Source organism: Garra rufa, unplaced genomic scaffold (genome assembly GCF_049309525.1).
Source record: "Garra rufa unplaced genomic scaffold, GarRuf1.0 hap1_unplaced_002, whole genome shotgun sequence".
NCBI classification, from domain to species: domain Eukaryota; kingdom Metazoa; phylum Chordata; class Actinopteri; order Cypriniformes; family Cyprinidae; genus Garra; species Garra rufa.
This window is the reverse complement of record NW_027394277.1, coordinates 2542725-2553445: the sequence shown is the minus strand read 5'-3', so window position 1 is coordinate 2553445 and position 10721 is coordinate 2542725. Positions and strand designations below refer to the sequence as shown.

The following is a 10721-nucleotide window of genomic DNA, read 5'->3' as shown; positions in this document are numbered from 1 at the left end:
CATGTCCTTATTGCCCTGGGCCAACCCCACCAGGTCTCACAGAACCTGTGGTTGTCACAAGGAATGCATCAGTTTATGACATATCTTCAGTGAAGAAAGGTTTGTACATTAAATAAAAAAAGCAAACATTAGTAAATGTGCCAAATACCACCCACAAACATGCTTTTTTTCTCTCTTCTAATAAAGGTGTTGCAGTGTGTGTAAAGAATTGCCCGATCTGCAAAACACCAGTCAGGTTTCAAGAGTACACTGCAGGATTTCACAATTTTAACAACAGTATTATTTTGACAACTCGTCTTTGTGCAATGATGACATCTGCTATAAAGGTAAGAAAAAGATTCATTAAAAATGTATACAATTAATTAATTAATTTGGTTTATGTATTAAAATGTTTGAAATTCTTAATTAAAAGTAATAGTTATAAAAATGTTTGCAATTATTAATTAATTAAATATTTTTTATTAATGAATTAATTACAATTATTATTTATTAAAACTGATTTAAAAATTATTAACATTTTGCAGTTGTTATGTACAGTATCTCAAAAATGTCTCTCTCTCTTTTTTAAACACACTTTGAAGACAAACACAGCCATTGGACGATTTCTGTCAATGCTGGAGGACCTCCTTGCAGTAACAATTCACCACAATACCCTGAGGAAAGCCTTTTTTCATTTCTGGGCAATGACCAGATTTACTTATGACTTTTCTTGCATTCGTTGTGGCCATGAGCCACCTATTTTAATTGCAGACAGCAATTGGAAGGTGGCTTTTGATCTACCTGGTAAGTTATTTATTGAAATTACATACTACTAATAATAAGTACATTAGAATTAAATAGGGAAATAATGATAGCCAATTTTCAAATTTGTATTTTTTTTCTTACTAGTCAATCTCCTGAAGAGGCCTTGTACTGAGAATGTTGAACAAAGTGACCTCAGTGTCAATGTCGATGAGAGATGGTCTTCATTAGAAAAGGAGCTAATTTGTGTTGGTTTCTGTTATGGTAAAAAAAAAAACACACGAACAAACATTGATTTATGGTGTATGTTATGATCAAATGAATTGTCATTAAAATACTACAGAAATGACAAGATAAATAATGTGGCCCTTCTCCCTATATCATAGAAACAAAGGAGAGAAACCCTTTCTCCAGTGACCTATCCTATTCATCTTTTGCCCCCTGGCTTGGATCATCCTGCAGAGCTGGAACAGTTGTTCCAAAAGCAGAGATCCTCAAAGGGTTTTCAGACCGTCTAAGTGACAAGTCCCCTCCTGTACATTCACATGCTGTTGAAGACACAGTACTAAAACTGATTGAATCAAAAAAGGTATTTTTCCACCATATTTATTTCTTTTAAACATGTTATTTTGAAGTAAAAAATAAGTTTTACATTTCTTCTTCAAGCCGTCCAAAAACGAGCTGCTGGCAGCATGTGCACAGCTTGGAGTATCTGCTGCTGGCTCTGCCTCTGACATAATTAATCGCTTGGAGGAGCTACTTCTTTACAAAGACGTTTACCCTAAAATGTTCATTAAACTACAAAAAACTGGAAGTATGGCAACTATGCAATTTTGTATGTTGTACATTGAAGGAGAAATGTATTAGCTTTTGTCAATTATTTTTTAGGTGGCGTTCTTCATGTTGGCTGCCCACATGCTGTCGTGTATTGTTGTTTCCCTCTTTGGTGGCAAGAGTCAGCAAGGGACCACGTCGATGCGCTTCTGAGTTTAAAAACTCCACCAACCATATATTTCAGATGTGGCTGGGCGTGTTGCAAGACATGCAAATAACAGAACTCGGCAGGCATTTTTCAGACCTTTTGATGGCCGACTCTGTGAAGCCACTGCTGAAAATGTGGCCAAGGCCTCAGCCAAGGAGCTTGTCGTGAATTTACAATGGGTAAAAACCATGAAGGAAGGTGGACGTGTCCACAGTGAAAATGATGGTGCCACAGAATCACTAGACAAACCTCACCCCATCACTGGAACCTCAGATAGATTTTCTTTGTATGACCGCTTTCATCAGCGTAATCAAAAACAGGAAAAAGAGAAACTGAGAAGCCTTGACCTTGTCCCAGAACTTACTGGACTCATCAACTCTTCCATGGCAGAACAACTTAATCGAGAACTCGCCAATTCTCGATATTTCCTGTGTCAGCTTAAAGATGTCCATTTCATGTTTGCACTTCGTTTGGTGTTCCATTTACACAACACACAAATTAACAGATCATTTATGGACAAAATGGTAAGACAGACGCAAGGATCAGCTGAAGTTGGTCCAGATGGAAGACTGTGCCTCTTCACTGCATGTGAGACTAATAGAAATCTTATTTTAAATTGTGCATTTAAGCTTTTAAAGGTCCCATATCGTACACATTTCTGGAGGTTTATTTTATTTGTTGATGTCCTTAAGAATATATATTTGCGGTATAAGTGCCAAAATCCATCTCAATATATTTTTACAGCTCCTTTTTTAGGAGCTCTGTCAAAAACAGGTCGATTTTGGCCCATCTAATTAATATTCATGAGCCTCTCTTCTGATTGGCCTGTTGTTTTCTGAGTGACGCACAACCAGGCCAATCACAGGTAACTACGGTCATGTATGCTGTAAGCGTAAGCGAGCTCAGAGCAATAGAGAGAGCTGATACTCAACAGGATATTTTAGAATGATCATTAATGTTTTTTCTTTTACAAACACCGAATGCAGTAGGCTACATAACTGTTGCTTTAATAAAGCCCCTTTCACAATGCGCGCTGATTCTGGAAAATTACGGGAACTGTGTGAACCAAAGCCAGAACCTAAAGGCATTGTTGTAGTAATGATGCACGTTATCAAGCGACTCTTCACAACGAAAAATAACATTACATGCAAAGTGGAATGAAGCAGCGATCATCAGGCAGAGCCAGCTCCTCACTATCAGCGCTGAAGCACAGTTTGTTCAGGTTAGTTTCAGTTTAGTGAAACGTACGCGTCGCATTACATCTCACATCCAAACGTCACATGTCTTTATGGTTTGTGTGTAAAGCATGCACAGATTCCGGAAAACAACTGTGAATGAACCAAATTAAACAATTCCGGAACAAATCGTGGGACACATTATCCGTGTATTTACCGGAATCGCTGTGTGAAAGAGGCTGAAGTTGACGTGCCGCTGGTCTCTTATATTAACGTTGTTCTGAAGCCTGTGTAATGATAGTAGCTTGACATCTATCGACTGAACAGGGTTTTCTCAACTTGTTTTCCTGTTGTTGTTGCTCAATGGAATGGATGCGTTGTTGTCTGGGGGTTTGACAAAAGGAGGGTGGGACGTTGGTTTGTGACTGAAGGCGGTGACTTGAGTCGATCGGACGTCACATCGTTACGGAAGTCACAGCTGCTCGTGAAAATGAACAGCTACTTTAAGCAGGCTGTGTGCAGTTTACTGTGGATTGACTGTTTTGAAACTCATATGGTAGTTAGATAGCCCCTAGACCTTAGTTATCATGAAAAAAGCCAGGAAATTTGGATTTTGACGATATGGGACCTTTAAGTTGTGTAAATTCTAATGTAATCGGTGTGTATTGTTACAGATAGAGGCACTCACTCAACATTGCAGAATCCTGAGTGTATCAAAGGAAAAAAGAAAGAATTAATCTCAGAGGAAGGACAACGCTTTAGCACATCACTTTTCCCCATCTTGAAGGAAAACAAGGTTTGTTGCAAGTATTGACTTTTGTTTTAGCACAAATATATTTTTAGTTTCAAATTGTAATAATAATTGTATTATCATTATACATGTTATTATTTGCTTGTAGGCTAAGCTTACTGAATTGTTGTCACGTATCTGGTCTATCCTGTCATCATGTACTCTTGCACCACACTTCATGGACTTCATTTCCCACAAGCCACTGCACTAATCACTGCATTCACCTGCTCTCACTTTACTGATTACCGCTCACAGCTGCACCTCATCACACTGACTGCATTTAAGCTTCTCCCACACACAGCCACTCGGTGAAGTCTTATTGTTCCCTATGGTCTGTATTTCCGAGCGTTTCTTCCCGAGTTTGTTTTCCCTGTGTTTTGATTCCTGGACTCCCTCCCGTGTTTGATTCTTGCTGCCAGCCCTGACCTTTCTGCCTGTTTTTGAACACGATTTCTGCTTGCCCCTTTGTGTTTGTTGTGTTTGAAATAAATGCTGCAAATGGATCCGCACGTCTCTGACCCTCCTTGTGACAGAAGACTTCGCCGCACCAGGATCCAGCAGCCTTATCCCACCACCAGCGCAAACATGGACCCAGTCAACCAGCTACTTAATCTGCGACAGGGAGATCTACCCATTGATGAATATGTTCACCAGTTTTGTGAGTTGTCCAAGGAACTACCATTTTACGATGAAGCGTGGCTTAGGGGCCTATTTCGTTATGGACTTAATGAACCTGCTAAATCTATGCTGCCTGGAGGGGAATTTAACTGCTCGCTACAGGACTGTATGCAGTATGCGCTGTTGCTATGTGGCTCACCGTTAACTGTGGGTGTTTTAGAGGAGCCACAGCACAAGATGTCTGCCCTTCCAGAGCCTGTTCACAACATGGCTGCCACGCCAGAATCTGCACCCAAGGTGGCTGCCGCCACGCCCAAATTTGCACCCAAGACTTATCAAAGATTCATGTCTAGCGTGGAGGACCCACCGCTGCTGTCGGCTCGAGCAGCTGGTCTCCCAACCAGCCTTCCAGAGCCTCCGCTGGTCCCGCCCGGCCTTCCAGAGCCTCCGCTGGTCCCGCCCGGCCTTCCAGAGCCTCCGCTGGTCCCGCCCGGCCTTCCAGAGCCTCCGCTGTCTCAGCCCAGTCTTCCAGAGCCTCCGCTGTTTCAGCCCGGCCTTCCAGAGTCTCCGCTGGTTCAGCCCGGCCTTCCAGAGTCTCCGCTGGTTCCGTCCGGCCTTCCAGAGTCTCCGCTGGTTCCGTCCGGCCTTCCAGAGTCTCTGCTGGTTCCGTCCGGCCTTCCAGAGCCTCCGCTGGTTCCGCCCGGCCTTCCAGAGTCTCCGCTGGTTCCGCCCGCTGGTTCCGCCCGGCCTTCCAGAGTCTCCGCTGGTCCCGCCCGGCCTTCCAGAGTCTCCGCTGGTCCCGCCCGGCCTTCCAGAGTCTCTGCTGGTCCTGCCCGGCCTTCCAGAGCTTCCGCTGGTTCCGCCCAGCCTTCCAGAGCCTCCGCTGGTTCCGCCCAGCCTTCCAGAGCCTCCGCTGGTTCCATCCAGTCGTCCTGAAATTCCTGTCTGCCCGGTTCTGGTCACGGAGGCCATGTATGGACTGTGTGGGTTCCCACCCGCCCTCCCTGCTGCTCCAGTCCCGCCACCTCTGTCTCCTGACAGTCCCTCTGCTCACCCACATCCCACCTTCGGTGCAGAGGACTCGCAGTGGGATTGCCAGTCTCCATCGATGTCCAGACTGAAGGATCCCTCACCATCACCTCCAGTCTCAGAGTCCCGGACTCCACCTCGGCCCTCCGACCCTGCGGCTCCACCCCGGCTCTGTGCTCCCTCGTCTCCGTTGTCAGTCGTCGCCCCACCTTCGCCTCTGGACTCTACTCCTCCGGCTGCGCCTCGTCACTCCGTCCTGCCGGCTCTGTGGACCTCCTCCCTCCAGTGGGCACAGCCTCGATCCTCTGTCACTCCGGCTCCGCTGCGTGCCTCCGGACCTCCATCTCCGCCGGGGTCGCCAGAGCCTTGGGTTCCGCCTTGGTCCTCCGGATCCTCTGTGTCACCCAGGACCATCGACTCTCCAGTTTCGCCTCGGGCTCCACCGGCTCCACCTCCGTCGGTCGGCCCCAGGCAGGAGCCAACCCTTCCTCCACCATGGCTTCTCCCTCCGTCGGCTCCGCCTCAGTTCGTGGTTCCAGTACCCCTACATGGACCTGGCCCTCCATCCCTCCCCCTGTTCCGCCTCCGCTCCACCACCCTCCAGGTTGTATTAGGTGGTTAGAGCGTCTGGAAGCCGCTCCTTGGGGAGGGGCTCTGTCACGTATCTGGTCTATCCTGTCATCATGTACTCTTGCACCACACTTCATGGACTTCATTTCCCACAAGCCACTGCACTAATCACTGCATTCACCTGCTCTCACTTTACTGATTACCGCTCACAGCTGCACCTCATCACACTGACTGCATTTAAGCTTCTCCCACACACAGCCACTCGGCGAAGTCTTATTGTTCCCTATGGTCTGTATTTCTGAGCGTTTCTTCCCGAGTTTGTTTTCCCTGTGTTTTGATTCCTGGACTCCCTCCCGTGTTTGATTCTTGCTGCCAGCCCTGACCTTTCTGCCTGTTTTTGACCACGATTTCTGCTTGCCCCTTTGTGTTTGTTGTGTTTGAAATAAATGCTGCAAATGGATCCGCACGTCTCTGACCCTCCTTGTGACAATTGTACTCCACTGTGCAAAATGATATGTCTGTCCTTGTGCAAATTGACAACTGTATAATAACAGTTAAGGACCTACAGACAATCTATCCAGCACAGTCTATTTCACTTGAATCAGAAGACATCCTACCTAACCAACCATGGCTGACTGATGATGTATGTACGGTACTTATTTGTATGTTAATGTGTGTGTGTAAGAAAAAACATATTAACACATTTTTATCTGTAATAGGCTGTTAATACTAGAGTAGCACAGCTTGCATCTACAACACCCAATGTGAGTATATATACTAGATCTTTTTAGATATTTAAAAAGAATTACTTATTGCATTATTTATAACTTTCTGAAAGGTCGTGATGCTCCCGACATTTATATTTATTTGCTGGTGGAGAGACTGGATCACTCAAAAAAAAAATATCCCCTCGAAATTTATCATGCTTGAAGGTATACATTTCTTGCACGTGTATATATGTATGAATTTATTGACTGTTTTATAATTAATGTTAATAATTTTACTGAATGTATTTTTTTATTTTGAAAAGAACCTTAAAACCAGTGACACTGTAGTTTTTCCTCGATGTGTCAGTCGCAAAGAGAACCCTGAGATCGGGGACCACTTCATTATGTGGGTTAGTTGAAATATTGAGATCCTACGAATAGCTTTTAACATGAACTATTTTCTGTGTATTTTAAGTATATTTATTTTTCCTTTTTCATATTTTTATAGGTGTTATGTGGTCAAAGTCATGAGCTCCGGGTGTTTGATTCCATGGGGCTTTACAAAGACATACCAAAACAACATATGGAAATACTTTGGTAATATGTTTGGCCTCCTTCTTTTTAAAGTTTCTGTGCTTCAGCATAAATAGCCATATATATAAAGCACATTGACCATACAGCCAATGTATATTAAATTAAAAGTATTAAAAGTATTTTTGTGTACTGTTATGTGATACTGTAACCATCTGTGACTTCTATTATTTATCTTTGACTAGTCTATTACATAGTGTACAGTATATTTCACATTAATATAAAGGTAGGGTAATTTTAATTGATATTCAATATAAATGAGCAGTCTATTAGAATGCATTTTATTTCATTCAGATCTGCATTGCCTAATTCTGTTCATTTCCTAATGTTTTTGTCTGTCTCTATGCATCATTTTTTTCACCAGTCATGCCTTCAGTAACACATGGAATCTTGCTGATTGGACAATCTCTTATCCACCACAGTGGCTTCAGAGCCAGATGGATGTAAACAACTGTGGAGTGTTTGTATGCACTGTAAGAATGTAATAAATATGATGTTTTATGCTTGTAATAAATTTGTACTGTAAGCTCTCTTTTTACAAAATTGTTTTTATTTCATCAGTTGAGTGGCACAGTTAAAGACACACTGATTAATACACCACTAACATGTTATCTTTAATTTTTGTTCACCTTAAACAGATGGCAGAGATGGAGCTGAAGGGGTACACTCTGACCAAAGAGAGCATTGGTCTGTCACAAACACAATATCTACGAGAATACCATGCAACAGTCTTAGTAAAAGATGTTGTTGTAGAGGTTAGTTGTCCTATTTGTAAAGATTGCTTTTTTGAATGTTTGAGACTACTAATTGACAGGAACAGAACATTACTAACAATATTGTTTTTCACTATAGGACTCAATGAAAAACCCAGAAAAACCAATGCAATGCATGGCTGGTGACTTGCGTGTGTGCTGTTTCCAAAAAGTGGGCGAAGGGTAGGCCTTCTTGCCTTTTTTTTGTTTTTTTTTGTTAATATAATCTTAGTTAATACATGTATTATTCAATGTGTATCTAATTTACATTACCAGGCCATTGTACCCCAGTGTTGTAAAGATCCTGTGGGTACAGTGTGACTTGTGTTTGGGCTGGCTACACACAGATTGTGCTGGAGTGAAAGAAGCTGAGGCCAAAAAAGGAACTTTTAAATGTGGATGTGGATGTGATTTGACACAGCCATACGCCTTTGATAGGTAAGTTTAAGTTGGAAAGATTATTTCTTTCATACAAAAAAAGATTGTTCCATTATTAAAAAACATGGAGTTGGATCATGGTTTATCCCAGGATTACATTTTATTTTTATTTTCACCTAAATACCATGCTGGAAAAAACCTTTTGTGGTGCACCTGGCTCATTGTCATTTTCTCTTAAGATGATTAGCAACTATTCTATACCAAAGTCCCTTTAGAGCAAGTAATTTAAATCGTCTCATAAATGTGGTTTCTTTTGCTCAAATACCATTAAAAAAGCTTGTTTTTCAAGCTCGATCAGCCAGTGCACATGCACAGCCCTAAGTGTGCATCTCAGATTGTTAACTGTTTCTACAGCAACTGAGAATTCTAACAGCAGCTGCAGTGATGTGATGATGATTAGCTATTGGCTCTTTTATTCAGATTGGCCATACTGAGCTTTGCATTTTTCCCCATTCAAAACTTCAGGAGTGACAAGTCTTGGGTATTCTGTAGTCTTTGTTCTATACCGTGTTTTTTTTTGTTCTTTGCCATGTCATAACCTGATTTTGATCAAATTTACATAATTGTTTGTTTGTAGCACTCAGAAGGCTTTGAGACTTGGAATTGAGAACATAATCTCAGATGAGGACATACAAGTGAGTATCAAATCATAAACATTTTTGAACACACACACAAACACGTTATATTTTTAATGTTTTTTTTTTTTTTAAAGAAGTCTCTTCTGTTTATCAAGCCTGCATTTATTTGATCCAAAGTGCAGCAAAAACAACTACATTTTGAAATATTTGTTCTCTTTAAAATAACTGTTTTCTATTTGAATATATTTAAAAAATGTATTTTATTCCTGTGATTTCAAAGCTGAATGTTTAGCATCATTACTCCAGTCACACGATCCTTCAGAAATCATTCTAATATTATGATTTCCTACTAAAAAAACATTTATAGTTGTTATTGTTATTGTTGTTGTTATTATTATTATTATTATTATTATTATTATTATTATGTTGAAAACAGCCGAGTAGACTTTTTTTTTAGGTTTCTTTGATGAATAGAAAGTTCTAAAATAGAAATCATTTGTAACATTATAAATGTCTTTATCATCACTTTTCATCAATTTAAAGCATTCTTGCTAAATAAAGTTTCTGTAATTTTGGTGTAGCGTATAATGTTACAAAAGCTTTTTATTTCAGATAAATGCTGATCTTCTGATCTTTCTATTCAAATAATTCTGAAAAAATTTACTCAACTGTTTTAAATATTGATGATAATAATAATAAATGTTTTTGAGCAGCAAATCAGCACATTAGAATGATTTCTTAAGGATCATGTGACTGGAGTAATGATGCTGAAAATGGAACTTTGATCACATGAATAACATTTTTAAATAAATTTAAATAGAAAGCAGTTATATTAAATAGTATATATATTTTACAATTTTACTGTTTTTGCTGTACTCTGGATTAAATAAATGCATGCTTGGTGAGCAGAAGAGAAGTCTTTAAAAAAAAAACATTTTTAACAGACTTTTATTCCCACAGGCTTTACATAAAGCTTTTCACAGTGAGGCTCTCAAATCCTGCCGATTTTACATGTGGAAGCATCCTGAGACATCAATGAAATTCAAGCAGCACTTAAAGCCACAACAGTGCCATTTCAGTCAAAGTGATGTAAGAAGCGAAAGTTTCACATTTTACTTGCTGTATATTTTGAGTTATATTACCACCAGACCGATTCCTTATCCTAAATTATTTAATATTCTCATGTTTAATATTTAATCAAACTTGCTGACAAAATAAAGAGAGCGGTGGATGCAGATGAAGATTTTGAAAACCTAAACTACATCTTTGATGTCATGCTTCCAGAGGTTGGTGGTAATTGTGATTAATGTTGGTTGTTGTTATTGAATGTTTGGTGGTAACATCTTTTCTTTTCTTTTTTTTAAGGTGACTATACTTGTTCTACAAAGACTGGAAAATATTTGCCGCTATGCGGCTGAAGTTTTAATGGCCTCTGGCATGGTTAAGTTTCACTGAATTGAGCTTTGCAAAACCAGCTACCGATTAAAGAAAATTGCCATTGCTTTAACTAACACGCTTGTTGAATGTCTTTTCTGTCTGGGCTTGCTGAAAAAGGTATAAACAGTACATTCTATATGCTACCATTGACTGACATTGGGGGTTAGTTTACAATAACAACTACTAATTCAACTAAAATATAGATATCATTTAATAATGTCATAAGAGGTTCCCAAACATGGCTTTAATATTTAAAAAGAATAATTTATAGACTTATGCAAAAATAAATTAAACTATTTACTAACAATGTGAA

At 40.3% G+C, this 10721-nt stretch overlaps 1 protein-coding gene across 1 annotated transcript; it reads left to right on the top strand.

The window, feature by feature from the left end:
* Window positions 1-1911: 1911 nt before the first annotated feature.
* Window positions 1912-10503, top strand: LOC141305338 (uncharacterized). Its single transcript, XM_073832454.1, has 11 exons — window positions 1912-2311; window positions 3573-3694; window positions 6936-7022; window positions 7121-7209; window positions 7568-7676; window positions 7842-7958; window positions 8056-8138; window positions 8232-8393; window positions 8971-9028; window positions 9932-10257; window positions 10337-10503. Exons 1-10 carry the CDS (start codon window positions 1912-1914, stop codon window positions 10166-10168), a joined length of 1464 nt encoding a protein of 487 aa, XP_073688555.1. The 3' UTR covers window positions 10169-10257; window positions 10337-10503.
* The last annotated feature ends 218 nt before the right edge of the window (window positions 10504-10721 follow it).